The 27,614-nt window shown below is 52.6% G+C and overlaps 5 protein-coding genes and 1 pseudogene across 5 annotated transcripts; 2 read left to right on the top strand and 4 right to left on the bottom strand.

The window, feature by feature from the left end:
• The first annotated feature begins 243 nt into the window (after positions 1-243).
• On the top strand, positions 244-2,048 carry LOC113147197 (annotated as a pseudogene).
• Positions 2,049-6,113: 4,065 nt separating this feature from the next.
• LOC34618234 lies at positions 6,114-7,139 on the bottom strand. The gene is made up of 2 exons (XM_026336931.1): positions 6,627-7,139; positions 6,114-6,416 (listed from the first exon to the last, which is right to left on the bottom strand). Exons 1-2 carry the CDS (start codon positions 7,137-7,139, stop codon positions 6,114-6,116), a joined length of 816 nt encoding a protein of 271 aa, XP_026192716.1.
• An 850-nt stretch (positions 7,140-7,989) lies between these two features.
• LOC34618235 lies at positions 7,990-14,277 on the top strand. The gene is made up of 7 exons (XM_026336932.1): positions 7,990-8,977; positions 9,868-10,043; positions 10,284-11,102; positions 11,247-11,668; positions 11,788-12,532; positions 13,057-13,660; positions 14,228-14,277. Exons 1-7 carry the CDS (start codon positions 7,990-7,992, stop codon positions 14,275-14,277), a joined length of 3,804 nt encoding a protein of 1,267 aa, XP_026192717.1.
• Positions 14,278-14,488: 211 nt separating this feature from the next.
• Positions 14,489-15,946, bottom strand: LOC34618236 (retinol dehydrogenase 12). Its single transcript, XM_026336930.1, has one exon. The coding sequence runs from the start codon at positions 15,944-15,946 to the stop codon at positions 14,489-14,491; it is 1,458 nt and encodes a 485-aa protein (XP_026192715.1).
• A 2,002-nt stretch (positions 15,947-17,948) lies between these two features.
• LOC34618237 (Holliday junction resolvase MOC1, chloroplastic) lies at positions 17,949-19,652 on the bottom strand. The gene is made up of 4 exons (XM_026336933.1): positions 19,407-19,652; positions 19,177-19,337; positions 18,367-18,646; positions 17,949-18,200 (listed from the first exon to the last, which is right to left on the bottom strand). Exons 1-4 carry the CDS (start codon positions 19,650-19,652, stop codon positions 17,949-17,951), a joined length of 939 nt encoding a protein of 312 aa, XP_026192718.1.
• Positions 19,653-23,460: 3,808 nt separating this feature from the next.
• LOC34618238 lies at positions 23,461-27,608 on the bottom strand. The gene is made up of 9 exons (XM_026336934.1): positions 27,540-27,608; positions 26,697-27,303; positions 26,011-26,486; positions 25,619-25,772; positions 25,027-25,216; positions 24,540-24,745; positions 24,200-24,295; positions 23,821-23,995; positions 23,461-23,566 (listed from the first exon to the last, which is right to left on the bottom strand). The coding sequence occupies exons 1-9, from the start codon at positions 27,606-27,608 to the stop codon at positions 23,461-23,463; spliced, it is 2,079 nt and encodes a 692-aa protein (XP_026192719.1).
• Between the last annotated feature and the right edge of the window lie 6 nt (positions 27,609-27,614).

Consider the following 27,614-nt stretch of genomic DNA (forward strand, 5'->3'; position numbering starts at 1 on the left):
ACTGTTCTGTTTGATTGAGATTTAGCGATGGGGCGGGAAGTCTTTGGCCTTGCTGCACACACTTGGTCTCGAAGCACTGGTGAGGAACCAGAGGGTGTGTGCCTTTAAATTGGGGGAAAGATGTAGCGGGTTAAGCGACGCTTCAATATTTTCCACTCAATTGTTTGTAGTGAAATACGGATGGTCTTGCAGCGTAGCATTAGTTCAATGAGCAAAGTGCAATGCCATGTGCTTAATCGATAAATGCTATGTGCAACTAGGCGTGAGTCTTCGACGTGCTCAGAGGGTACAGCTACCATAACTATTCAGCTCTCCGAATGCTGAACTCCTGACAGGCGCAGTAGGGGGAGGAGAATCGCCCTATGGAAAGCACTTAATGAGACGTTATTATGTCCAAATCTGGTGTAAGGTTAAGTGCGGTTGTGCGTTTCTTCGGGGACCTCAGATGAAGGGTGGCAGTTGGTAGCCCCGCTTGATTTAATGCAGCTGCTCTTTGATCGTCCACTGGCGCTGAATGCAGTGGGATGCCAGGATTCCCTACAATAGTTGTCTGAGTTTTACCTAGTCATTTGGCAGATCAACGCCTTATCTTTACTTTAGAATCCCCTCGCGGAAAACATTCTGGCGAGGAAAACTGGCGGTGGCACAATCCATGCTCAGCCAACACAGGCCGGCCCAAAAACTGCCATTTAATGCTCCAGAGGCACTATAAAAGCATGTATTGATGGCTGATAAATGGCTTATGGGTGCACCTATGAGGTTGTGCCGACCAGGGTAGTATAACGGCCTTTAGGATAGAAAAATAAAGTTTTCATCTCCTGGTTGGAAATGTACCCCCCTTCGTGCCCCCAAATGAGAAATGAAGTACCCCTCGCGCCATGTCTATTGAAAGGAAAAACACTTTAATGGCAACTGTATTCAGGTAGAGAACGTCTGCCTGCAGGGATTACCACAATTCAAGGCATCGGACAAGCCCAGACACATCGGCTTATGCGAAGATCAGCTCTACGGCAAACTTCGAGAGAATTAAGAAGGCCAACGCAGGGAAGTTCATCAATCGATATGTATTTCGAGAAGTGGGAAGCATTTGATTGTAAAGACAGCAACGTACACGAACTGCTGCTTCGCCTACGGTGTGTCAATGGACAAGAACTGCTAGCGTTCTTTGATACTGGAAGCGCAGTGGATCTGTCATCCGAGAGGAAGGCGCAACAATGCATCCTGCTTTTTCACTCGTTACCCCTGTCCCCCAGGCTCAGGTGTGCTGACGCACGACCGAACATAAGGATTTGTTCTAAGCAAATATCTTGCTTTGAAGGGCCTGCAGCTGGCTCTTCGTTGACAAATTTGATTGAGCTAACGGCCGAGGCGAAGTTGGAGTGGGCAATTACCTGGGAGGAATATTTGGGGTTGCTATATTTCTGACGAGTTGCCAGCAGGTTCGCCACCTGCGGGTCGTCAAGCGCACCGTATTGGTTTTATCCCGCGTCCAGCCTCGAGCTATATTTCGCGGTATCGGAAGACCCACAGCAGGAAGAGGAGGCTATGCGGCAGACGGCTGATCGATTAGAAAAAGGGGAAGTGCGAGGACCTACCAGCCCCTTTGAGCACAACCTGGTGTCGGTACTGAGAAAGGACGGAAAGTGGCGCATGTGAGTAAACTTAGGGCCCCTAAATGGTATTAATGTAAAGCAAAAGCTTCCAATGCCAAATGTTGTAGAGCTGCTTTACAAGGCACGCGGATCAAGATTGCACTCGACACTGGACTTCACAGACGCTTTCTTACGCATGTCCGTTCACCCACGTGACAGCCACAGAACGGCGGTCCAGACTTGCACTCGCAAGCTTGAATACACTGGTATGCAGCTTGCACTAATTCGTGCCCCATCCGGAATCCATCTTTTGATCGGGATGTGGCTAAACATATTAACAAGTGGTGAATGGCTGTACACATGGATGACGTCGCAGTCTTTAGCCGAAATCATAAAGAGCATGGGCATCTAGAAGTCCTAAGACGTGCCCTTTACTTGTTGTGCGGGGATCGTTAGTTTGTAAAAGACACTCAAGTGTCCTTGTTTCATAGAACCCCAACTGTATTCCTAGCTGTCTGCGTTTTGAATGCAAAAACATCGAGCTAGATTCCGCAAAAATCGAAGCAGTTAGAGCCGGCCCTTTCGCGTTACGCCTCTGGAGGGTTGTCGCAAAGAACTGTGCGGGTGCATGGTAGTCTCGGAAATTCAGTCCTATTCTCTTCCAATAGTCTTCGGCTTCCAATATGCATCAAAATGTTGTTGCTCATGCTCATCGTTTTAAAAAACCGGGCAGGGGCATACAGTGCAGGAAATGGAACTCCATTTGATGTGGTGGAGTGTGGCAACATGCCGGCAGTAAGATACTGGCCGCATTATTCTGTCCAGACCGACCACCAGCCCTCAATGTGCCCTGCGATAGCTTTCAGGCCTTTCACAATTCCAGAGCTATTCGCTGGCTTGGGTGCCTCGTGGAGAGCAACATTAATTGATAGTATGTAAATAGCGCCATCAAGGTGGCTCAGGTGGCGTGGGATGCGATCCACGACAGCGAAGCATGCACGGTCATGCCCATAGTGCCAGCAACGGAAGCCGCGCAATTCTTCTAAACCCGACCTTTGCAAAGCCTTCCTGTTACCAGAATAAGCTGGACAGTGCTGCTTATGGATGCGATTGTTGGGCTGCTGGCGGTCAAGGGTCAAGAGAGCATCTACGCCCTCGTCGAAATACTTGGTAAATACGCAAGTTCACTTCGTGCTCCAGCTCTGTCGTGGCTCAAGAAGTCACTCAACTATTCTTAACCAACGTCTGGAAGCTTCAAAAATTCTCCAGGAGTATCACTACCGAGGGGTATCTTCGATTTGTTAGTGCGTTCTGGCGTGTCTCTAGAGTATCCTACGCCTTTGCCATAATGTGACCAGTGTGAACCACCCTGAAGCAGATGGACCGAAAGAGCACACCAACCACAATCTGGTGCAGTGTTTTTGAGTCTGTGCCAACAAAATTTCAGTTGCTTGACTTGATTTTTTACCTTTTGATCATGGTAAAAATGTGACAGCATGCTCGTCTACCGCTATTCTCCTGCATCCAGTGACTACAGTGAGAAGCCCCTCCCCAATCCAACCTGAACCGGGTGACTCCTTATCAGCAACCACCCTTAGCAGCGAAGGAATCAGAGAACTGTTGGCTGGTGCAAGCGAATGCTTGCACATAGCTCAAAGAAGGCAAGCACATAACTATGATAAACAGCGGTGAGGTATGTTATTCGAGCCTGGAGATTTGGTTTTGGTAATTTGGCAGGCTTTTATGAGGGCACCGAAAAACCTAGCGGCCAAGTGGCTAGGATCATCTACCTCCTCAAGAATCACTGCTTTTGTTGCTCTATCGAATTTCTTGAAAGTTAAAAGTGCTAAAGTGTTGTCGAACTTAGCTACCTAAAGAAGTTTTGAAATTCCCCGAATTATTACCTTACCTTGCTCTGCAGGCAAGAGGAGCATGTAGGGGTGGACGATCCACAGGAAGCTGTAGAACTTGCAGTTCAGGACACTAGAGCGCCTAATGCACGCTGGGCGGGAGTTTCCAGTGAACTAGGAAGGGGATACCAGCCTCAGTGGCTGACGGAGGACCGATTGCAACCTTGTAACCTGCGGGGAGATTTTCGGCACTAGTGTCTCGATGGCGCGTCGCCATCGATGGTATTTCTGGTGTTCCTTGGTCATTGTCCTTCCGCACCACCGGTATTGCGTATAGTAGCTACCATTCTATTACTGCCTGAAGGTTTGCCGATTATCATTGTTAGCGCCTTCTCTACTCAAATTAATGGCCGGCACTCTCAAGTATTTTGTCTCTGTATTCTTTCTACCGCCTCTGTGGGATCTTCGGAGTCTACTAGACTGTGTGCAGTGGCTGTACTTGGATTTTAGAGGGTGCTTTTTGTGGTGCGAAGGCGCTGCTGAAGAAGTGGGGCTTTTGTTTCCCTTCACACATAACGCTTGGCTGCTAATTTCCTGTTCCATGGGGCTCACAGACTTCAGTTCCCTGACGGCATGGAGTCACCACGCCGCCGAGGTCGTGTTAGTTTGGTCCCTCGTTTGTTGTTGGGCGGTGTGTTATTTCAACCTTTTAAAGCTCATTTCACAGTTGATGTACGTGTTTGATTTTCTCATTAGCGTTCGCCATATTTGCGGTTTTGCCTGCCTGGGGATTGGCGCTTGGCCTGGAAGCCTTCTGGTGTCTTGAATGCAGTTGGCGTTGATGCACAGGTATTGAACACGACGGGATGTATTTGAAACGACGGGCGGGGGGAAGTCGAGGGGGCTAATATTTGCTTCAACACTTCCCAGCACACTATTTACCAAAGCTAGGAAAGAGTATACTAATTGATTGTCAGTTCGTATATTTCGTTCATTGCAGATTGCTGTAGGCTAGCCACAAGAATACAATGGCTTGTGCGTCGGTTATATGCTATTTGTAATTAGTCATGAAAGCTTGGAGAGCTTAGTGGTTGCAGCTACACGCCACCTAGCTGCCTCTCTTCCGTGTTTTAGGAAACTGTAAGGCAGTGAGAAAGCAACCACCTTCTATTAAGTGCGCATGGGGTCGGGTTTGAAGTGTCTCTTTATGGAGGCATTTTCAAAGAGCTTTACAATAAAAAGCACGGCAAAACAATGCCAAATACCGATAAAAAGTACCTAAAATCAAAGTAAGCGCAACTTTAGACTGTACTATCAAATTACAGAGAGCATCTTCGGGGCTCGTCCCTTACAGGGAACTTGCATAGGGTCAGTGATTTACGTGCGAAAAGTGAAATTCGCGTTGCATGTGCCAGACTTGACTAAGCGACTTAGTCCATTTACGAAGCTTTTCTCCAGGAAAAAGTTTCCGCCGAACATCTACCCACATGAATAGGTCTATGGTAAATCAGCAGGCTTGCTTAAGTGCACAGGCTTCCCTGGAGGCCTCTCGTGAGGGAGGCCTCACACTCGCTAATCAGAGTACCACTTTTGACACTCAAAACCTAAGCCGTCGCTTCCGAATGTTTATATGCTTTTGATATATTGCGGGGCGCACAATGGCGCTCTGCCCTCGAGAGCGAAGCGCTGCAACTACGCGCTATTACTGTGAGAGATCTGCTGTACTTGCTCTGCGCTTTCGTTTATTGTAGGTTATCCTCATGAGTAATTTGCATAAGCTTGGCCGAGTAGGCTCCAGTGTGAGAAGCGTTCCTGCCGCACATCTTTGTCGTACAAGGCAACGTGTCGGTGGTGTCAAGCATTTGCGGAGGGTTTCTCTGAAGCCGTTTCTAAATGATGACTTAAGCTTCCAACCAGAAAAATGACACTGAAAAATAGTCCATTCACTTTTCACGCAAAGAAAGTGTAATGCATGTAAGCCCTTGTGCTTCACACGCACCTGTAGGAGCCAATGCTCTATGTGCTCGCCTTGCAACCCCTTTGAGCACCCGAACAAGTGTCGACAGTCTTCATTAAAACACAATAAAAGCATCTTTTTAGCAACACCGCAAAAGAAGTCAGAAGCTCTCGATAAGAGACTCTCAAGCCCCTACTTGTCTCCACAACGAGAGGACATAGCTAGCGCGAACCACAAAGACCTCCGAGCGGCAAAAGCGGAGTTCTCCTTGCACTGAAACGAAGCACACCCAACCGCACATTCATGAGCATGCAAAAGTGAACCGAAGCTAGATACAACAAGACTTGTCAGGCTATCTATGAATAGCCCTTTTAGTGGCGAACACTATTCCACGCATTTGCCTTGTGAGCTACAGTGGAATCCGAATCCACGGCATAGCACTTTGACTCACTCTACGCCCTGAGACTACCCTACGCAGCGCTGAAGCAGCAATCGCACCAACGAAGAAGCGAGAAGGAGCAAGCTCATCAGAAGCAAGACCGAACCCTAGTGGCATCAGCAGCACATCAGAATGCGCATATATCCAAAGCGTCACCAAGGCAAACAGTAGGCCTGTATGTAGTAAGTCGTCGGATTTAGGTTGCAGCATTTGAACAGGCATGCGTTCGGGTACATGGGTGCAGAAAATTACGGGAAGTTGATCACACCTTTTGATCAGCCGTCCTCAAGAGCGAAAATGGGGTCGGGGGGTCCTAACAGGCTCAAGCAGTCCTGCTCTTGCAGAGGATTTTGCAGCAGCAGATTGTTTGCAGCAATGCTTGCCTCTCTGAACCCCTGTACAGACACTGGGGTAGCCGGAGAGGCGGAAGGGGGCTTCTGCCAGGGCTTATCGGCGTTCCCCGCGAAGGAAGCGCTGACATAGGGAGAGAGAGAAAATGGAAATGAGAAAAATCCAAGCACAGAAACACGGCCAGGGGTCCCCCTAGATCTGGAGGCTTCATCAGACACACTCAAGACCTGCATGCGCAGAAAGTCGAGCACCAAAAAGCACCGGAGGCTGCATCGTGTTCTTCAGAAGCATGCAAGCAGCCGGCACTTCGGAATTCTCCGGCCCTCTGGAAATTTCAAAAGAGAGGAAACAACGAGATCGACATTCGAGTCAAGCCATCGGCAACAGCAGGATGGACGGCTGCTTGGGCTAAGGCAGCAGCAACGCCAACGCCGCACCAGCTTCGACATTGACCACGACGTGTAGGCCCCCTCGAGCAGCAAAACTGCCGAAGGAGGCAGCAGCAGCTTCAGCGCTTCTGCTTCTGCTGTGGTTGTTCCTGCAGCGGCAACAGATGCTGCTGCTGCTGCTGTGTCTGCTGCCGCAGCGGCAGCGGCGTCGCTGGCTACATCAGAAAGCTGCAAGGGACCGTCACTGGAGGTGGCAGACACTGCTCCACTCCCTGGAGCCGCAGATTTAGCAGCAGCAGCCGCAGCAGCAGACCGCAAGATACCCAAGGGGAGAGCCAGAGTGACTGAGCCACTAAAGTCTGCAACTCTAAAGAGCAGCTTGTGCTGCTGCACGCCTCGCAAGGACGGATCTTTCTCCACTGCTGTCACAATGCACAGCAGGGATAAGCCCTGCTGTTGTGGGCAGAGGCCGCCAATATGAACTCTGTTGCCGCTGCACGTGCTAAGAACATGGGTGCTGCTCTGAGTGGAAGCAGGCATGGTTTCCCCAGCTTCGCACATGCACTACGCGAGAAGGTACATCAGCAGCCGATCTCTTTGCTTTCAAGCCACCACTGGCGCTGCAGGAGAAAGAAACTCTGGAAGACTGCTCCTGACGGCGGCTACTGCGGGGCGAAGTTGCAGGGAAGACACTGCAGTCCAGCAGGAGAACTGAACGTCGCCTTTCGGCCCCCCCTTAGCCACTTGACCCTGGATGGTAATATCCGAAAAAACGCAATTTATAGTGCTGGAGTCGCCGAGGAACAGCCAGAGCGCAGGCGACAGGCACAGAAACAGTGGCTGCGGTTGCTGCAGTGATGCTGAAGGGTTCTCCCCCCTGGACAGTCACAGCAACTGTGAGGGCTGCACGCGAGTGGGATGCCTAGCATTGCTTGTTTAGGCGCACACAAATAGAAATAAGTATATACAGTCTAAAATATCCACTTACAAGTCGCTTTCTCTTGGTTTCTGGCCCTGGATACCAGTCTCGCTGGTATCCAGGGGGGCCCTTCCACTCAAATCTGCGCATGAGTGTAGCCGGCTCAATGGTGGATCTGCCAGCCTCCCCAGTCTCTTCCCGACGGCAATATGAGGTAAGTATGCTGGACTGCCGAGGATTTATTCTTGGCAGCATTGGCTTGAAGGCACTGCAGAGGAGGAGGCTGGATCTGCAGGTAGCGGAACAGCGTGTCGGCTCTGGAGAGCAGACTCCAGGCTCCACGTTCTGCCTGTCTTTCTTTGAAGCCAGAAGGTTTGTCCGTGTGTTCTCGTGGTCATTGGAGCCTCACTAGAGCGTTTTGCAGCATGTGGTGGACGGTTCTTGTGCGTGCTGGTGTACATACAGGCTTGCTGCACTTCTGCCGTTCGGCAGATGACGGAGGCCCTCCGCATGTCGGGAAATATCTTAGAATCGGCGCGCGTGAGATTTGCGTCGGCTGCCGCCTCTCCGACGCCCCTTCAAGAGATTTCACTCATGGAAAGCTCCTCCTTGGGGGGGACGGCTCAAGGGGCCCCTCCAAGACGCCACCGCTCCATCACCCCCCCTGAGAACGCTGCACAGGGGCCCCCTAATTCGGAGGGCTCGTGGCAGCCATCCGCAGCAGCGCCTTTGGAAGCAGCGCCAACGGCGGCAGACCAGACATCCCAGCATCAAGCTCCTGGTCTAGTCAAACGGGGTGACTTCCAGGAAGAGGAATTACGCGCTTTACGAATGCGGCTGGGAAGGAGGGGAGGCGCTCAAGGGGCCCCCTCCCTCACGGCAGCCGTGCGGAGTCAGAGAGATCGCCAGCTGGAGTGCGTCGCCATCGTAACGACGCTGCAAAAGGCGGCAGAAGCTGCCGAAGGGGAGACTCAAGAGCTGCCCGAGTACCTGACAAAGCCAACTTCTGTGCAGCTAGGACTGAAGCAAGACACAGAGCCTCTGGAGCAGAAACGACTGCAGCAGCTGAAGGAGCAGCTGAAGAAGAGCATCACTTCAGAGGCGCAGCGGGCAGCAGCGGAGAGACGCTACGTGGGAAGGGCCGTTGGCATAGGCGAGGATATCCAAGCGCGCACAAGAGACAGAGCTCACGCCAACTTTCCTGATATTCGACAAGCCGAAGGAAGAGCCATAGGCAAGCCTGAGTTTCTCGAAGGGTGGGCAGAACCACTCCCTGCCTCGCTCTCGGTTAGCGGCTCACAGAAAGAACCCCCCTGCCTCGTCGCCAACGCCCCACACAATGTAGTGGCTAGCTGGCTTCGCACGAAACCAAGCAAAACGCAGGAAGATCTTCTCCAAGCGGAAAATGGTTCGGCACAGACGAATTCAGAGACAAGTCCTCAGAGCTTCGTGGAGCTTCTCTGCTCACTTGCACTCGAACGTAGGAGCTTCATTTGCACATCCTCGCGCCAGCACTGACGCGAGACAGCTTTAAAAGCAGAGGCTGCTAGCTACTAAAGCAGAGGCAGCTAGCTACTTAAGCAGAGGCAGCTAGCTACTTAAGCAGAGGCAGCTAGCTACTTAAGCAGAGGCAGACAGCTACTTAAGCAGAGGCAGCTAGCTACTAAAGCAGAGGCAGCTAGCTACTTAAGCAGAGGCAGACAGCTTCTAACGTTGAACGAGACGGGCAGGACAGGATTTGGGCAGCGAGCGTTTGCTGCATGGTGAAATCTGAGCTGTTTCTGCTTTCCCTGGTGTGTATTCAGCCATGAACTTAGCCCCCTTGTCTCCTGACAGAACCTTTCCAAACGTGGCAAAAGTCGATTGGGTACTGCGAGTCACGGACGCCTGCTCGCGGAGCAAGCATAAATCCCAATAGTCTTTCTCAGAGCTTTCTTTTCGAATTGTTCGTGGGGAGGGTGTAGTAGCTCGAAGCTCTGTCCCCCCTTGCAGCTCTGCAGGAGCATCTTTGTGTTTCTGCAGCTGTGGGAACGGCTGCCGCTTCTTGCTAGGCATCTTCTGATGGTGCTAGGTGAGTGTTGCAGGGCACAGAGAAGAAAGACACTGGAGGCGGTCGCCGCATGCGCTTTTCTTCGGCTATTCCTCCCCCCAAGGAAGGAGGTAATCAGAATTGTGGATTCTACTGCTACGCACTGCGTGGTACCGGAGTCTGTGAAGCGTTTAAACGGCCGTTTGCCAGATATCTCCTCCCTTACTTCCTAACGTACCACGTGTTATTCCCAACCATTGTACTTCCCAACCATTGTACTTCCCAACCTCACCTCCGTTGCGGTGCGTAAGGCCTTTCGTTTGCAGGGGAAGGCTCTACAGAAGCGCCTCAAATCCAAGTAATTAGAGAAGGGAAGATGGGGGCTATAGTTAAGGCTCTCGAGTTTGAGAATAGCGTCCCTCCGCCAGTCTTCCACAGAAAGAAAAAGCCTTCAGTTGAGGCTGCCGTGCAGACGGCCGCTCCAACAGATACCCAACTTCCATCCAAGCCAGCTAGGGTACCGTTTCCAGCCTCTCTCGAAAGTTGCTTGCTGCTGCTTTTGCGCCGTGTGCACGCATGAGGCGACCCTGCTGAGCAAGCACTTCTCCAGAGGCGCTTTCAATGCCCTTCTTCTAGAGCTGCTGCTACAGCCGCTGCTGCCTCGCTGTTGCTGCTACAGCTGTTGCTGCTACAGCTGTTGCTTCCTCGCTGCAGCTGTGGAAGGAGTGGTGCCTCATTATGAATTGCTTTTTAGGAGAAGACCGCCGTCCCACGCTCCGAACCCAAGAGCAGCAGCAGCAGCACTGGCAGCGACAGTGGCAGCAGCGGCACCCATCGTTCGCACGACGGCGTGTGGCTCTCTTCCACGTCGTCTGAGCCTTCGGCGTCGAGTTCAACCTCCGACTCCTCCGACGCAGAGGCAGCCGAAAAATCGCAGCTTCCCGTCGCGAGCCACGTCTCCAGCAGCGGAAGCAGTGGCAGCGAAGACGAGCATGCAACGCCAGAGGAACGAACGCTCAAGCAGTGGGAACGCGCGCTCGAGGTGTACGTACAGCAGTTCTACAAGCCCCTCGTCGACATCATGCAGGGCCTGCCTCAGCGCTTCCTGCCTCCTCTGAATCCGAGTGCAAGCAACGAACTCGAGCGCTTTGGAGCTAGACAACTTGCCGGCGAGGGAACAGACTTTCTCTCCGCATTGGGCCGAGGAAAACACGCATCTGCACTCTTGCAGGAGCAGCTGGCGACGAACCCCTTTCTCTTCCTGCTGCAGGAGCCGTACGGCTGGCAGGCAGGGACCCTTAAGCAAGAAGCGAACATCGCATCTCTGGTGCTGCCCGCCTTGGGAGGCGCAGCTGCAGAGAAGACTTCGCAGGAGGCAGAATCCACCGATAAAGTGCTGGAAAACACCATGACGCTGCTCTTTGGACCTGACTACTGCAAGTATTTCGGGGGAACTTCCGACGCGACGCCAGTACTAGAGCTCTCCGATGCCTTGAAGGCGTGTGGTGGGGAGGCTGCGTGCCAGCAACAGTCTCCCGAGCAACTCATGGAGCAATATCAGCAGCAAATGCTCTGGGCATATATGATGCAGCAGCAGCAGCCGGAGCACCAACAGCACTTGCTGCAGCCACAGCACCTGCAGCTCCAGGCAGAATGCGCTGGAGAGGCACTCGACGCCGCCGCATCCTCAGCAGCCGAGCAGTCCGGTGGCTGCAGTAGCAGCGGCAGACGCAGTAGCAGCAGCAGACGCAGCGGCAGCAGCACCAACAGCAGATGGGGGAGACAGGTTCGACGCATGCTGCCTGTTTTAGAGACCGTCGGGAGGCGGCAGCACCTCCCCCTCACGCGCGGAGGACGAAGGATGTGTAAAGCCCCTCCTGAGTGCCTTAGAGGAGGCTCCGGAGACAGGATCGAGTATGTTATGAACACTGGAATTGGGAGTATTGGATCTTGGGAAAGAGTTTTTGTACGCGAATTCTTGCGTTTTTCTATGTTCAGGAAGCTTCTGAGTTCTTTTTCTCAGGAGTCTATGGCCTTTGTTTCTTCGAGGGCGTGCTGGTGCTGTGACTGGAGAGTTGGGGGCGGGGGATGCACAGCAACGCATGCTGCTCTTCATTTTTACCGCTCTGGCGCTTCAAAGGGGTAAGGTGTGTGTGTGTCAGTTGCGGGTGCATGTTGCTGCGGCTCAGCGTTGAGCTGCTGCTCGATGAGGAGGACGAAGCCTTATTGCGAATGACTTCCGCTCTCTTTCAAGATCCTAGAGGGGGGAAGCAAAACGTGGGTAGCCGTAAGCCTCGTCAGTCTCTAAGGGGCCGTCGAAGAGCTCTGCGCCCTCTGGATGTGGCGGCAGAAGAGGAGAGACTGTCTCCTCTGGAGGTACGCCGACGACTGGGACTGAAGACTCGCGCCAGTCTTGAGGACGTCTCGCATGCTCGCTACGCAGACGTCATGCGGCCAGAGGTGACGGTAGAGGAGGCAGCAGCGGCTGCTGCCTCCGAGAGAAGACGGAAAACGAGGCTGCGCGGGCAGCTCGCGGGGTTGTTGCGATGTGCTGAGCAGGAAGTGTCTCTCGAAAGGGGCGAAGGAAAGACGCCACAGCACTTGGGGGTCAGAATCCAGGCTGCGCTGGGGAAGATGCTGGAGACAAGGAATGCTCTTGCAAAGGCGAAGCACCTGAAGAGTCGTCTTGCCGCTTCTGACAAGCTCCTGGCAGTTCAGAGAACCGTCGGGATGATTGCAGCGCAGCAGAGGACGCCGACACTGACGGATGCTGCAGAAGCTCTACAAGCGCATCAAGAGCATGTGCGACTGCAGCAGCAGAAGCTGTCTGGCAAAAGGAAGGACGGCGCCAAGAAGCAGGCTGCAGCCGAGCCGCAGCCTGCCCAGCAGCAGTCACCAAAGCACCGAAAACAGCAAAAAAGCATCGGGCGAGTACTTTTTAAAGCCACAGAAGCCGCGTCTGCCGTCGGTTCTTCCGCTCAAAAAGATACTCCTCAGCAGTTGTTGGTACCCTGCGCCAGCACGCGTACGCTGCCTCTGTTGGTGCTTCTGTTGCTGCTGCCTCCGTTGGTGCTGCTGTTGCTGCTGCCTCTGATTTTTTTTTCCTTCTCGCACGGGAGCTGTTCCGATGGCTGCTGCAGCTCCTTGGCTGGTGGTGCCTTTTTCTTGCGCATGCAGAAGGCGTTGCGCGTATGCCTAGACAGGCGGCGCGGCGCAGTTGTGAGCGCTTTACCCCTGTTTGATAGTTTGTGTGCTTAAAAAAAAGCCAGAAATGTGCCGCTGCGCGTGCCAGTCCCCTTCTTGGCGCAGGCGAAGCCTCAAGAGAAAAGCTGCAGTCTCCGACCTTCGGCTCTCGCCAGAGGGACAGGCGCGTCGACGAAAACACGAAAGTGCGTTTTGTTCTTCCGAAGGAAAGGGTAGCAGCAGCAGCAGCAGCAATAGGAGCTCCCACAACTCCTGCCGCTGCAGCTGCCAAAAGCAGTGTCTGCAACGCGGCAGCAGCAGGGGAGGCGACTGGTGGCGTGGTGCAGCCTTCGAAGGAAGAAGGTGTGCAAAGGACTCGTCCTGCTTTAGCCAAGCCGACTCCAAAGGGAGCTTCCTCCGCAGCAGCTGGAGCGTCAGACATCACCTCAAAAACAGACGCGAGTTTGTTGCCAGACATAGCGCAGCTGTGCCGCACTGCAGGGATGGGGAGGCCTGTGAGTAAGGGAAAGTCAGCGGCTGGTGTCGCAAGAGCTGAAGCAGCCACAAGTGCTGCAACAGAACTGCTCGAGCAACTGCCGCCTGCTTCTGCTGCCTTAGTGTCTCACCGACCGTTTGATTGGGAAGAGCAGCCGATTCCCACACTACGACCCCACCGACGCCTCGAAGAAATGGCGGAGCAGCTACTACAGGCGCATGGATCACCTCGGCAGCAACAGCAGCACGCCCACCAGAATAGTGCTGCTGCTGCTGCTGCTGCTTTTGCGGCTTCTTCATGCTTTTCGTGGGAGAACGAGGTGATACCAACGCACAAAGAACGAGGCGGGGCAGCAGGTATGCGGAAGGAAGAGCACCAAGCTCCTCGCCAGCAGCCGTCTCCCCCTCCCCCAGCGGAGCTTGCTGACCTCGCTGGAGGCGCAGCACCATCCGAGGGTAAAACGACGGTGCATCGCTTTCTCAGGAAGGGGGCTGGATTCGCTGGAGGGCAGTACGAGAAGGCGACTGGCAACTTGGCGAGGCTCCGGTAAAGCCACAGCCGCGGCAGCCGCAACGGTCCACAGGCGCCACGACAGCCTTTCGCCGAGCAACAGTGGGCAGTAGCAGACACACATTTTGGTAGCAGCAACAAAGGAAAGCGTGGGGACTAGATCCCGCGCCACCAGTCGCCTAGTATTTCAGTTACAGACGCAGCGAGTGGCGCCAAGCGGGGGGTGAGCTTTAACGTCTGTGTGCTGCCTCCCGCACGCCTCAGGCGGGGGAATAAGCAGCCCTGCTTGCTTTGAGTCGAGCAGTCTCTGCGGAATTTTTAGTGAGCTGCGAAACGCAGAACTGGTGCTAGCGACGGGTGTGTATCGTAGGGAAGCGTAAGCGCAGCGCCTGGGATGCTGGTTCGTGCAGGACTGCGGCTGCAGGTGTGCGAGCCAGAGTAGCCGGTTCAAAAGAGCACGTGCTGTACGCGATCAAATTAAGTGGCACAGTTCGGAAAATATCCCACGAAAGCATGCGAGAGCACTACTGCCAGGTACACCGTCCAAAAAGACAGTTTATAGGCAGTGCGCGGCTGTCGGATGCCATTAGGCTGCTCTATATTGCTCAGCAAAACTGCTGCGGCTGCTGCTGCTGCTGCTGGGTGTATTTTTCGGAGCAGCAACATCAGCTGATGTTGCTGCTCCAAAAAATACACCCAGCAGCAGCAGCGGAGCTGAGTGTTCGCTAACAAAAGGTACCAGGTATATGCTTCTTTTATAGCCGTATTAAGTCTCACATTCCCGTCAGTGCTTCGCAGATGGCCAGCGTTGCGTCCTGCAAAGCGAGGCTAGTTGCTCTGGAGTCTGCAATGCCTTCTTCCCCCTCGGCATAGTAGCCTCCAGGTTTAAGTGTATCACGGGGGGCAGCTGCCAGCAAAAGTGGCGTCGCTGCTCCCTGATACGCAGTTTTGAACAACGAGTGGCGCACACATGACAAAAAGAGGGGCCATAGAAAACTTTGTCTGCTCAGGTGTCTCGGCAGCTTCGTGTCCACCACTCCGGGGTGTACGCTCAACACGAGGGGCACTGAGGGATCGCGCTTGCTGCTGCTGCTGCTGTTGCTGATGAAGTCTCTCTGAAGCGCGGCTGCAAGGCACGTCTCCGCCAGCTTGCTGCATGCATACGCAACTCTTCCATTGTAAGTCTCCTCTGTCCAGGGGGCTGGATCCGTTCCATCATCCGCTGAGGCTGGAGCAGCAGCAGAGGCGACAACAGCCGCAGCCGCGGCAGTGTACTCCTTGTCTCTGCAAATAGCATTCAGCGGATGGAAGGTGGGTGCAGCCGAGTGTTGCGCCAAAGAAGATACAAAAATAACTCTTCCGCCTGCCATTTGCAAGCTCCTCTGAAGCAAACGAGTCAGGTAGTAGGGTCCGATCACATGTGTATAGAACATCGTTTCGACCCCTGTTTTCTCAACTCGTAGCTCTCGAGCCATCAACACACCAGCGTTGTGCACCAGTACATCGAGTCCTTTGCTGTTGTCAGCGCTGCTGTTTTCGGCGCTTGCGTTGCCGCTGTTGCAGAAGTCTGTCACTTCAGCAGCGGCCTCCCGTAGAGATTGCAAGGAGCACAAATCCGCCTTGATAAAACGCGCCACGCAACCCCCCTCTTCGCATGCACTGCCGCACTGCCCTGGATCCCCCTCCTCCTGCCGTTCCTTCTGATGCTGGAGGTGTATTTGGCGAGCCAAAGACTTTCCCTCTTCCTCGTTGCGGCAAAGCACAGCTACACGGGCACCCCAGGAAGCGAGCTGCAGAGCGATTTCCTTTCCTATGCCGGAGTTACACCCCGTGACTGCACACACCTTGCCCTTCATGTGTTTTGGACTCTGCTGCATGTGCACGTCGCGCCGTAGCAGCTGCATGCCAAGGAGCGCAAGGCAGCTCTCTACGCAGCGAAAGAGGGCTGACCGCTCATCCTTGGGCCAGAGAGAGGGTGGGAGCCGATAACCCTCAGCGAGTCTCCTAAGAACATAGAGCCAAAGCAGTGCCCCGATGGCTGCTGCTACGGCTGTACTGAAGCCGCAGGAGCAGGTACCAACGAGGCTGGTCAGTCTGGAGGGCTGCAGCAGAAGCAGCGCCGTCCCCGCGACAACAGACACCAGCAAGAACAGGGAAGCTGAGGAAATCGAGTCATGAGCGATGGCTCGGATTTGGCATGCGCATCTAAAAGTCGATTCTTCCCTAGACATCCTTACAAGACGTGCCAGCGCCGCTCCCTGAGCTGGGTGATGGAGTCTCGAGTAAAATAGGGACGAAAAGTGAAACCCCTGCTTTCCAGTGGGCGTCAGACATCTAACAAAAAATAACACACAGAACAGAAGCGGCAAAGTAAATCCCCCAACAGAAGTCGCAATAACGGCAAACGGTTCACCCCATGAGGGTGGCAAGCGAGGCTGTCGGCGCCAGGGCCATACCGAAACCCACAGTGCAAGATCTCCATCCAGCCACACAAATTAAATTCCTTTGGCTATAAATACGTATTTTCAGCCCTACCCTTGGCCTTCACTCCTGAGGCGTTTCGTTGGCAACGCCTCGAACCTGCGAGCGATATTGCCATGCATATTCAATACCGCCCTGCTGGGAGCAACGGGTCAACTGTACCGACCACTCAGATGATCAGCAAGGTGCCCATTTGAACACACATGGCGTGTCGCTTTAGTCGCTCTCGGGTTTGACGTAGAGGGAGAAGGCGGCAACACACAGACACGATCACAAAATCCTTTTGGTGCGGGCGAACTCAAGCACACATCCCACGAAGAGATGCCAGAAAAACCACGGACACTCGCCAGAAACTTTAGCCCGCACATGGCCATCTTGGCCGCTACCAGTTAGCCAAGCCATTCAACGTAGCAGCTGAACATCAGGCATAACTCTCTCTCAGACGGTGTGCCTGTCTCGAGGGTCCTAGTAGCGATCAGCGGATCGACGGGATCTGACCAGCTTGCAGATTCTTATGGTTCCACACCTCGGAAAGACATATCCAGGCGAAGCCCTAACAGAGCTCTCTTTTAGCCAAAGGCTTACATTCTAAGAACGAAAATATTTAGGACGCCCAGTGTGCACTCCTTACACAGACTACCTTGAAGCACGCAAAACACCAGACCCATTAATCAGATATGAGAAATGTATTCATGAGCCGTACACTGCAGACTCTGGAACTTGTACTTGTAGCCGTGCTCTTGCCTTCGAGCCGGGGAGCCGCTAACTGCAAACCGTCCTGCCCGAATTCGTGTTGGGCAAAGCTACACTTGACCAGCTTCTACTCTATGAGCTATGTTTATTCAAGCATTAGTGCCGTATTGGCTAGTAGGTTTGTTTGTGTGGGCATCTCGTTTATTGCAGAGCATTGCCAGTTCCGCAAAAAGACCCCATGTTTTGTGCGTGTGCGGTAAATCGTATGTGCAATTGGTTTAAATGCTCGGAGCTCTACGAGGGTACAGCCACTAGCCTCCTGCCGTCCCTCTGCCCTAAAGTGAGGAACCTGTGGATGATGCAGGCATGGGGAAGGAAGCAAGGACCCCTCAGAAGAAGCCACTCCTCAACTCCATATTGAGTTTGTATTGAGTCTAAATTTATGTGTATCCCTTCCCACAAACACAGAGAAAGCGTCACAGAAATAGCTGAACCAGGGTCTACACTGATCAGTGACTACCATCAAGAACTCTTTAGTGCCAAATAAAGACAATTGAGTTGCTTAGCAATTGGGAAGCTGATTTTGCTCAGATATTCCTCTCAAGCCGAGTCAAATCAAACAAAACCTCAGTTGCACGCTGCCTTCGCTCCGAAGGCTCCCCAGGGAACAGTAGATACAGCAGCTACAACACCTCAGGACTAATAGCACAGAGGAGTGAGGGGCAAGAAGGGAAGCACAAAGAAGAGAAAACCCCAGAAGAACCATCTCCTCTCCTCTGAGCATTCTTGAACCACATGCATGTTCTTGTGCTGCCACATTGTCTTTGCGCTATGGTACTGAGTGTATGTTTGGTCATCCACCCGCGTCGCATGGTGTAATGATTCAAGTGAACCTCAGCGCAGTGACAGAGACGTGGAGATATCGATTGCACAAGTGGTAAGGAGGCTGTTAGCAGATTTCTGTTGACTTGCATTATTATGCGGAAGATACCTGCCATCTATGGCTTGCCCGGTGGTTGACGCGGAGCCTAAAAAAAAGCCTAGTGAGCTTTTCGCGGCTTAGCTCGTCATGTCAAGAATCATTTCCGCTTCGCGGGCTGAACATTCGTCCAGCATCCCAACCACCGACTTACAGAGCTTGAAAACAGGAGGCAGGGTGTCTGGAAAGTGCTCAGCGTCAAAGGTGTGCTCGAGGTACTGCTCCAGTTCCCCATACAGCCCGAGTTCTTCTGCCTCCCTCTCCTGCTCCTGCTGCCGCGGCAATCTTTCTTGTTGAATGAGCTGTACATACTGCTGTTGTAGACGGTGTTGCTGCCGCCCCTGCAGCACCTGCAAGTGCGTGTGTTGCCGCATCACTACTTGATGCTGCTCCGCTGCCAGCCACGCATGCTGCGCACAGGCCGCTGGCATCTGCATGGGCTGCTGTAGCATCGTCAATTGCTGTTGCTGATGCAGCGCGAGGTGCTGGTCACCTTGCTGGTTGACTTGATGCGGTTGCCAAAAGGGCTGCGCCTGCAGCAGGTCCTGCTCTTGTGGTTGCTGAAGGCTGCTTTGCTGTTGCAGTGGAAATTTGAGTGCCTGGTGCTCTGATTCTGGCTGCTGAGTATGGTGCTGCTCGGGAACCTGCCGCAGCAATTTCTCGTAATGCTGCAGCTGTTGATGATAGTACGCGTATGACTGGCTGGGTTGCTGTGGATGCTGCAGTGCCTGGTGCTGGGGTGGCAATGGCTGCTGCTGCATGATGTGAGGAGACGAATCTGGCACTTTTTGACTCTCATGAAGGCCCTTGTTGTTCGGTTCATGCCATTCGTGTGGTGGCATATACCAGTGCGTAGGTTGCTGCGTAGGCTGCTGTGGAGGCAAGTACTGTGCAGTGGGATAGGGGTAGTATTGCCTGGAGCGTTGCTGCAGTAGCATGAGTTCATCGTCGTGTGACTGCTGGAGCTGCCACTTCGAAAGTGCATGGTGTTGCTGTTGCTGCCAAAGCTGCTGGTCCAGCAGCCGTGCTTGCGGAGAAGAGGGAAAAGGCTGCTGTTGTGCTTGCCGCCACTCGTGGTGATCTTGCTGCTGCTGTTGTGCTTGCTGCCATTGGCAACGTTGTTGCTCTGGTCGTAGGGAAGTTTGGTAGTGGCGCGGTACTCGCTGTTGCTGTTGCTGGTGTTGTAATTGAGGTTGCTGCTGGTAATGCTGCCGCTGATATTGCTGGTGCACTCGAGAAGCTGAATGCAACTGCTGCCATTCTAGCTCCGGGTGATGTTTTTGCTGTCTTTGCTGGATCATGCACCACTGCCCTTCGTCATCTGGCTCTGACGCGGCAGAGAATAAATCCCTCCAGGTTCTAATGCTGGCTGGACTTGTAGGGAAATCGAGCGGAACCCTTGCAATCGACGCGGCTGCTGCTGCTTCAATTGCCGCCGATGCTACTACGACTGCTGTTGAGGCGTCCACGCTCGCGGGTGGATTTACAGCCGACGTTTCTGCTACTGTTTTTGCTGCTGTTTCCGTGACAGCTGCTGCTCGTGCAACTGCCGCCTCCGATTTTTCTGTCTTTCTAGGCGTGGCTGGTGCTACTGAGACTTTGTCAGCGGCAGCAGCAACGGCAACCTGTTTAGCTGCCTTCTGGTGCGCAAAAAAAGTGCAGATCTGCTGCGACTTGGTCACCAGAGTTCTAGGGATGGGCTGTTGGGCTGTAGCACCACTGGAACCTGGTAGAGAGGAGAGGCGAGCCCCCCTCACGGCAGTGATCTGGTAGTTATTGTACATAGCTCCAGAAGAATTAAAATTTAAAGCGATGACGAGCAAGACAAGGTGCTGGGCTTTGGACCAGCAGGGCAGTACGCGGTGGAGATCCAGAGTGCTCGGTTAGGCGCGGATAAACAGGGAGAAGACAGATGCACATTTACCAAAGCTCCGATGCATGCAGGTGCCTTACGGATGCTCCGGAAACAAGTACGTAGAACCCGGCCTCGCTGCTACACTGAGGCGGTTGACAGTTCTCGTTACCCCCTAATGATGGAGCTCCCATTCGTGCAACTGAGCAGTTGAACCCCTTTAAAAGCGCCTTGAACGTTAAGAAAGCACTTGGCAGCCATTAGAGGCGGGTACAAAATGCACACAGCAAAAAAAGCCTCAGATGGCGCGGGTTCCCCATTCACTCGTCCGGCCGTAGGCAGTGGCCCTGATGGTCCCACAGGAGGAGTGGCGACAGGGTGAAACGTAGAAACCGAGCCACATTTCACATGAGTAAATCAATTAGAAAATTCCAAAAGGTCAAAAATCTTCTTTTTATCAAAGCAATAAGAGCCGAAAAAGCGCAACTTTTCTGTGAGCGTGCGCTTACAGCACAAACCACTTCACTGGTGTGACCCTACCCTGGTTGCACTTCTGCAGCTCTCCCAATGTTCAGTAGGCTTGAGTTGTCACAATAGAAGCGCTACCAGCGAAATTCAACAAGCAAGAAATGAGAGACACGTGCCTCCTGGCCATGAACCTAGGGTAGCTGACTCAATGGTCCAATGGACATACCGTCACGTGTATCCCTGTGGAGCACTCACTTCCCAGTTCCCATGCAAGACACCGCACGCGCGCTGCGCAAATCTCCTCTTTGCTTGGACCGCACCCAAAAACTGGTGGCATATGCTATGCAGACATCCCAGCTCTCCTGGAGCTACTGCCTACGACGGAGGGGCGAAACGGAGAAAACGTTCCAGGGTCCAAGAGAAGAGAGGTTGCTTGGAGATACCTATATGTGCGCGTCAAATAAGACATGCTCATCAGCATTTTCTAGAGGCACTAATGGCTGCATTTCACACAAGGGATACAATATGGTATTTCACACAAGGGATACAATATGGTGCTACACTTCTCAAACCTACGAGTACACACAACCAAATGAGGTAGCCCAGCGAATGAACAATAAGTGGTTTCTTCATATGTTGAAGGCGCTACACCCAGGGTTCTCTCCAAATTACAGGGCCGTAGGCTATATTGGAAAAGCACTGCCACTGTGCAGCCGTCGGCGCCACCACAGGCGGCACGACGAGCACTCAGGCTTTGCTTAGCGATCAATAGCCTACTGAAGATCCATATGCCAAGCAGCATTAGATGCCACTATATATCAGCAATATTTTAATGGGCTTTCATCTGAGCTAGTCTTAATAATGCTGAAGCAGCTACAAACTGGATTGGAGGTAACAATCTACCAGCGTTGTAGCCACAGCTCCAGCCGGATTTAAGAGGGGGTATAATGGCACCGTGCTATATTCGAATACGATTTATGCATTCGTCGGTGTGGCATATAGAAAGTGAGTGGACTGGAATACGTAGAAGGGGGGCACCCACAATTAGACAAGCCTGGTGCCTAGTGAACGAGGATTATACATTCGGGAAGAGCAAAGCGAGTAAGCAGTACCGACATACCACGTAGTTTTAATGCTCTAAACCTCATAAACTATGGGTGAGAGAGAGTGAAGGCAGTAATGAATTCACAGGACAGGGGTCTCACGGTTCGTATGGGAGCGTGCGCTGTACAAAGAATCCCTGCCTATGGTGGCTCAGTTCGCGCGTAAGTAAACTGGTAAAAACAAATATATTCTGTGTAGATCTACCAAGTTATATATTTCCTGTAGTGCAGCAGCAACGATTGTGTAGTAGGTTTGACCGGGATTCGGCTTTGCTGGGAAAGGCAGCAGACGACTTCGATTGGCACATTCCAGGAAGAGGTGTGTTTGCTTTCCTGCTGAAGTAAGTAATCAGTTCTTCTCCTCTGGATTAAAGGGTTGGTAGCGTTCACAGCTGTCCAGGAGGCAAAATGCACCTGCGCTCCATGTATTGCACCTTTCTCTAGTGTGATCATCTTTGGCTAGTTGCAGGGTCTGTAATAGGTACAAATGTTCCTACACCAGCTGTTTTAGTGGCATGAAGACGTTCGAAATTCGTTTAACACCACACACAAGTGTATAATACCGTATGGCCCTCAACGTTGGAACTAGACTGCTGTGCAGGTGATCCAGCTGTGTTTGAGGTATCTGCAGCATGTGAATTCGGTGGTTACAAAGGCAACTTGTCAAACGTGTGTACTCATTCAGATAAAGTATTCAGTAGAGATCCGATTATTAACGAATCGCGCGCGCAGATATAGCCGCTCTTTCATTCGCACTACCAGCATCTAGATCATCGAAGGTACGGCTCTCATCTTGTGATGAGCGGTGCAACAGGTGCATGCTTATAAAATGCTCCACTTTGGCAGCGAGTTTCTCTTATAAATGCAGCTGTATTCATGCGGAACAGCATGAAATACGCGGCACCACCTATATACGACGAGACTGTGTGCCTGCAAATCCGTGTTCGGCTTATAGGCAATGCTCGCCAACACCGACTCGATGCTCTGGTGGCACATAAAGTGCCCACAATGCATGGAAACCTCCGAAAGTCGTCACAGCGAAACTCGGAAGTGGTAATAAACATGTACTCGGAATAACTTCGTATCAAGCGCAAGGCGGTCATCCAAATATTCAACAAATAAGTGGCATGACTTTTTGAAGCCTTGATCGCGTGCAGGGAGAAAAAATTGCAAACGCCTGCGAACTTTGGCAGAATTTCTGCAAACCTCAATATATACATCTTTGAAACCTCCACGGTCCTCACGTCCATAAATTGAATGCCAAATTGGGAGGGGGAGGATGCCATTTCCCCTGGTGCGGCCTTGTGTTTTTTGGGTTGCCAGCAATTTTAGCGTTGCGAAAATGCAGGCAATGAGACATGAATCATTGCTTAAAGACGCATATCGTTCTTGATAAAGGCACGCGTTGACTCTTGGCGTAGGCACCGCGGATCGGAGTGTCTGCATACCAGTCCAAGATGCAGGCCGTGCAGAAGTTCGTTTTAGGAATATAATATATGTATGTATTTGTGTATAGATATATATATAGATAGATAGATTGGGATATGCAGCTTCGTGCCTAGCTAGCGGCCAAAAGAGCCCACTCCCCAAGCAGCGTTCTCATTTGACACGAGAAACGGGCATCGTAGCGAACATGAGCAACCAAAAAAGCAGGCGTTCTCCGGTAATACCACGAAAGCCAAGCGAGTGGCTTCGAGTTGCATGCAAAAAAGCATAGAAATCTGGAATGAAGCACCGAGCCAACCAGACCTAAATGATGATACCGGTGCGATTCAGATCCAGTGCAAGTGTCTGATGGGAGACAAAACGTAGTCTAGTACCGAAGGACACGAGGAATAGCACACATACATATGCATATAGACTGATTCATTCATCACAGGATCAAGAAGCAGCAGAGAGATGAACATCGCCACAATAATAAAGACCGCTGGATATACGGACGTGGTGACGCCTGCCTCTGGTGGGGTGCATGTACTGCCACGTCTGTGTTCCTTGCTGCCGTGCAGAAGATGCATTGCTTGTCGAGCATTCACAGGTATATACAGGAGGCAGAGCGTGGAATGTGTTGCTGCTTTAATAACAGTTATGCAGACAGCTGCTGCGGCTCTCTAGGGCTGCAAGCGGTGAAGTGCTTTCTAAGGTGCATGTGGGCTTACGGATAAATCTACACTATGGACTGCTCTCTTCTTCATTCTCGGAGTCCGCTTGCAGCAGCTCCCAAATGACTGCTGCTGTCTCCTTTGGATTGCGAATCCAGAGGGTTGGTGAACAGATCCTGCAGATCACAGTAGACGCAGAGGCACAAAGACGTGTCGGGATGCTGCGAGGGAGCCGCCGCGTGTGCTGAAACGCCCCTACGCTAGACGGCAGGGAACGTTTTCTGCCTCTTTTATGAAACGAGAGAGAGAACGCTTCATTCCAAAACAAATGATCCTCTCTGAAAAGCACAACAGCGGTTGCTAGTGGCTGCCTTGATACAAACAGTACAGAAACAGCCAGGACTGGCAAGCAGCAGCTCTTTCCTCGAACCTTGCAGCAAGGTCGTTCCCAACGAGGTCAAACTGATCTCCCACGTGGAGACAGTGCTCAGGTTTGAGTTTTAAAAGCCCTTGAAGCAAGGCTACGCCTTCGGCTTTGTTTCCAGCGTCTACCCAAATGTCGCATCCTCCTGTAAAGACACTGTAGGGAACCGGGCAGTCCCCTCCTGCGCACAGTGCGCAGCGAAAGAAGCGTCACGATTCGACATGCCTAGGACGCAACGATCGCGGCAGCAGCTGCCAACAAGGGCACCCCCAGTTACTGGAGCGAGAGCTGTTGCAGCAGCAGCAGCAGCAGCAGCAGCAGCAGCAGAAGCAGCAGCAGCAGAAGCAGCAGCAGTGGCAGAAGCAGCAGTGGATCCGGCCCCTACCAAAAGCCGCGCGAATGTCTCGTCTGACACGCATGACGCCTTCTTCTAGGCTTTCTTTGTGCATCCCCTTGTTATCCACGCATCCGAAACGAACTTCTGCGGCAACGCGGCAGGAAGACAAGCAGAGGCGGCTGTCTGTCTGTTTGTCTGTTTGGCAGCAGTGCCTGCGGAGCGTGTGCCTGCGCGAGTATGACGCCCGCTGGATTGCAACGGTGAGAGTGCCGAGGCGTCTTTCCTGAAGGGGTGATAGTCAGAAATTGTATTCGCTCAGTCCACGGCAGTGCAACGGAGCCTGAAGATTTGTTACGTATAACGCGGACACGCGTGCATGCAGACGCACTGTTTGTTGCGTCGTCTCTTGGAACCAATCCCACTGCTCTTTGCTTCCTAATGACATTACCCTCGAGACCAAGATCCTTTGAAAGCAGCACCAAACTCCTCTCTGATACGTCCAACAAACGTTCACAGTCTGCCGCTTCGATCGGAGGTCTATAACCCCTCCACAGCTCCTCCGGAACTGGTTCCAGCTTGAGACTGGAAGACAAGCTGCAGCAAGAGGAGCGGCATGCAGAGACACCACAAAAAGGATTCCGCGAGCTCTGCAAAAGGATGGATCCCAGAGGCGAGAGCGAGAGAGGCGCAGAATGACGCGTTTGCATTGTGCAGAGACACGATGCCACGGTCAGCTTAAGCCCACGCCGAAGCACATGCATGAAAGAATATTCGGAAAAACGTCATTTCTCTGGCGCATCCATATGAGCTGGTTGCTGTGGCTTTGCTACTCCTACTTCCAACAGCATCTGCGTGCATCGCCCTGTCTAACGGACCGAAGGAGATAATTAGATTCTCCACCCATGAGAAAAAATCTCCTGGTTGCTTTGGGAGGCAGACGTTCTTGTGCGAAAATAGTCAAGAGGATTCCCAGCCGGACTGCATACTTTTCAGCCTCGTATCCGTAGCCTACAGGCAGTGCAGCAGGAGGTAAACATTTCAGCGGCAAGGGAGGTAATCTCCTGACTGCGAGGAGAGCAAAAGCATGTACAGGAGGATAAAAGAGACTCAGCGAGAGAGAGAGAGAGAGAGAGAGAGAGAGAGAGAGAGAGAGAGAGGGAAAAAGACACACATAGGCAGACATGTGAAGAGCAATTCAGACGGACATGCATGGATCTAGCCAGAGCGAGGCAAAAGAGCAGATTGAGACAATAAACAGAGGAGACATAGAGGGAGGATACGTTATGTGGGGGGACGTCAGAAACAGTTTTTTGCGGAAGAATGAGTGCCTTGCAACACGAACAAACAACGTTGGTGGCTCGGTGCGGGATGCGGTGCGTGTACTGGCGGAAAGAGAGAGAAAGAGATAGATAGAGAGAGAGAAAGAAGAAGCTATGCGAGGCAGCAAAGACATCCACAGGCAGTTACCTGCACCCGTAACGACTGCCACAGCTACCCCCTTCCTCAGGAGCTGTGCAATATTACGACCCATCTCCTCGTGGCAAAAGTTTTCTCCATTAGGATAAAGTGTCTCGTCACCATCGAGCGTCAACAGCCGCAGCCGCTGGCGGCTCGCAAAAATCTGCAACAGGAGGGCACGCGAAGAACAAGTGCCACCAATGAGAAGACGCTGGAAACAAGAAGCTAGCTAGCTAGCTAGCTAGCTAGCTAGCTAGCTGACCAGAGAGGCAGTTTGCCAGCGATCTGGACCGTTCCTGCGCGAGCACGGTGAGAGACGGGAGGCAAAAAGCTCTCTCCAAGGAGGCAGCAGCAGTAAGGATTGGCGAGATGCGCAGAGGTCTCTACACGTGTAAATACACCTGCGCTAAATTGAGGAGATTTCGGCACTCGTTGCGCGAGGGGGGGGCGAACGACCTCGAAGAAAGCCTGTACACTGCATCCAGTCGTTTGAAGGCTCTAACGAGCATAAGCGGAGTGAAATACTTCTCCTGTCGACTCTCCTGCCCAGCGCATTCCAGAGACATGGCGTGAATTCTGCCAGACTCCTGTCTGAGGATACTCCATGATCGTGGCAGTGGTGGTCGAAAGAGAGGTCCTTCAGTGCGATGCCACAGTAGCCGACTATCAGATGCTGCTGCTGTATTTCCACTCGATGCGTCTGCGCAAAAGAGGTCTGCTGCTGCCGCATTGTGAAGGCTGCTACAGCTTTGTGGCGTGCTGGGGGGGTGTTCAGAGCTGTCGATCGAGCTGAAACATCCTGGTGGAGCTCTCGCTAGGCCGGCTGTCAAGGATGCAGTCTCAGGAGTGCTTTCTGTTGGTGGTGATTTTGTTGTTGCTGTTGTTAATGATGTTGGTGTTGTTAATGCTGTTGGTGTTGTTAGTGCTGTTGCTGTTGTTAGTGCTGTTGCTGTTGTTAGTGCTGTTGGTGTTGTTAGTGCTGTTGGTGTTGCTAATGCTGTTGGTGTTGTTAGTGCTGTTGGTGTTGTTAGTGCTGTTGGTGATGTTGTTGTTATTGTTGTTGCTCTTCTTCCTCCTCCGGGGAAGCCGTCATATGCATCAAGGACAGAGTATGTGCGTGTCTGCTCTCTGTCTCTTGCAGCCAGTCTTTGTTGTCGCTGTTGGCGTTCTTCCGTGTTTATTCCGTCTTCTGAGTCACTATTTAACTGCGTGTCGTCAGCGTGAAGTGGAGAGAATTCTTGTGCTTCCTGCAGGGGGCCCGTTGCTGTAGCTGCTGTTGCTGTTGCTGTTGCTACTGTTACAGCTGGTGCTGCCTTGGCATTTGCGAAAGAATCTGCACTGCTTTGAAGGCAGGAAGCCTGCAGCAGAAGATCGCTTCTATGAGGCTTCAAGGCATTCGCAGACGAAGCAGCGGAGTTGCGGGGAGAGAGATAGGGAAGGAAGGTGCTGCACACGCAGTTCCTCGTGTTTGCTTCAAGAGCTTCCAGACAGGGAGTTGCCAGCCGCTGAAGCGCACCAATGTTGAAGAGGCACTGCAGCAATCCGTACAGCTGATCAAGCAGCAAATCCGCTCCCCGCAAGGAGACGGGGGAAGGGTAAGATCTCGTGGAGAGGGCTTCTTCCTGGGAGACGCAAAGTACACCGCGAGAAAAGAGCAGAATGGAGAGTTGTGCATATCCGCGTGAGCAAAGTCTCTTCTTCAGGAAGAAGGGGGAGGGGGATTCGGCTACGCAGCAGCAGATTAGAAGTCAGAGGAGTCTCCGCAAAAGCACATACAGACAATATATGTCTTACTGTATGCAGCCGCAAGATTACATGCCGGCAGCAAGGAAGATGCCCCCCCTGCTGAGCCGAAACGAGGCATGCAGCATGACACAGGCATTTCTGCCCCCAACAAAGACGCACTCCACAAACACATGCAAAAACACACCCGAGATCGAAAAGCGGCGGCTTCACCGCAACTTCCAAGGTGTGCACTGCCGTCTTCGCAACTCCTCATGGTCCA

The sequence above is a fragment of the Cyclospora cayetanensis genome, unplaced genomic scaffold (assembly GCF_002999335.1).
Source record: "Cyclospora cayetanensis isolate NF1_C8 unplaced genomic scaffold, CcayRef3 CcayRef3_contig_155, whole genome shotgun sequence".
Classification (NCBI taxonomy): Eukaryota; Apicomplexa; class Conoidasida; order Eucoccidiorida; family Eimeriidae; genus Cyclospora; species Cyclospora cayetanensis.

Coding starts and splice junctions, on each gene's coding strand:
- LOC34618234 (XM_026336931.1), bottom strand. CDS start 7,139: ATGTGCGAAGCTGGGGAAACCATGCCTGCTTCCACTCAGAGCAGCACC. Junction 6,417..6,626: donor CGTGGTCAATGTCGAAGCTG/GTGCGGCGTTGG, acceptor CTGCGCATGCAG/GTCTTGAGTGTGTCTGATGA.
- LOC34618235 (XM_026336932.1), top strand. CDS start 7,990: ATGACGGAGGCCCTCCGCATGTCGGGAAATATCTTAGAATCGGCGCGC. Junction 11,103..11,246: donor ATCAGCAGCAAATGCTCTGG/GCATATATGATG, acceptor GGCTGCAGTAGC/AGCGGCAGACGCAGTAGCAG. Junction 12,533..13,056: donor ATACTCCTCAGCAGTTGTTG/GTACCCTGCGCC, acceptor GGCGTGGTGCAG/CCTTCGAAGGAAGAAGGTGT.
- LOC34618236 (XM_026336930.1), bottom strand. CDS start 15,946: ATGTCTAGGGAAGAATCGACTTTTAGATGCGCATGCCAAATCCGAGCC.
- LOC34618237 (XM_026336933.1), bottom strand. CDS start 19,652: ATGTACAATAACTACCAGATCACTGCCGTGAGGGGGGCTCGCCTCTCC. Junction 19,338..19,406: donor CGGAGGCGGCAGTTGCACGA/GCAGCAGCTGTC, acceptor CCACCCGCGAGC/GTGGACGCCTCAACAGCAGT. Junction 18,201..18,366: donor CAACCGCATCAAGTCAACCA/GCAAGGTGACCA, acceptor CAGGGGCGGCAG/CAACACCGTCTACAACAGCA.
- LOC34618238 (XM_026336934.1), bottom strand. CDS start 27,608: ATGAGGAGTTGCGAAGACGGCAGTGCACACCTTGGAAGTTGCGGTGAA. Junction 26,487..26,696: donor TGTCCTTGATGCATATGACG/GCTTCCCCGGAG, acceptor CATTAACAACAG/CAACAACAAAATCACCACCA. Junction 23,996..24,199: donor AGACATTCGCGCGGCTTTTG/GTAGGGGCCGGA, acceptor CACTGTGCGCAG/GAGGGGACTGCCCGGTTCCC.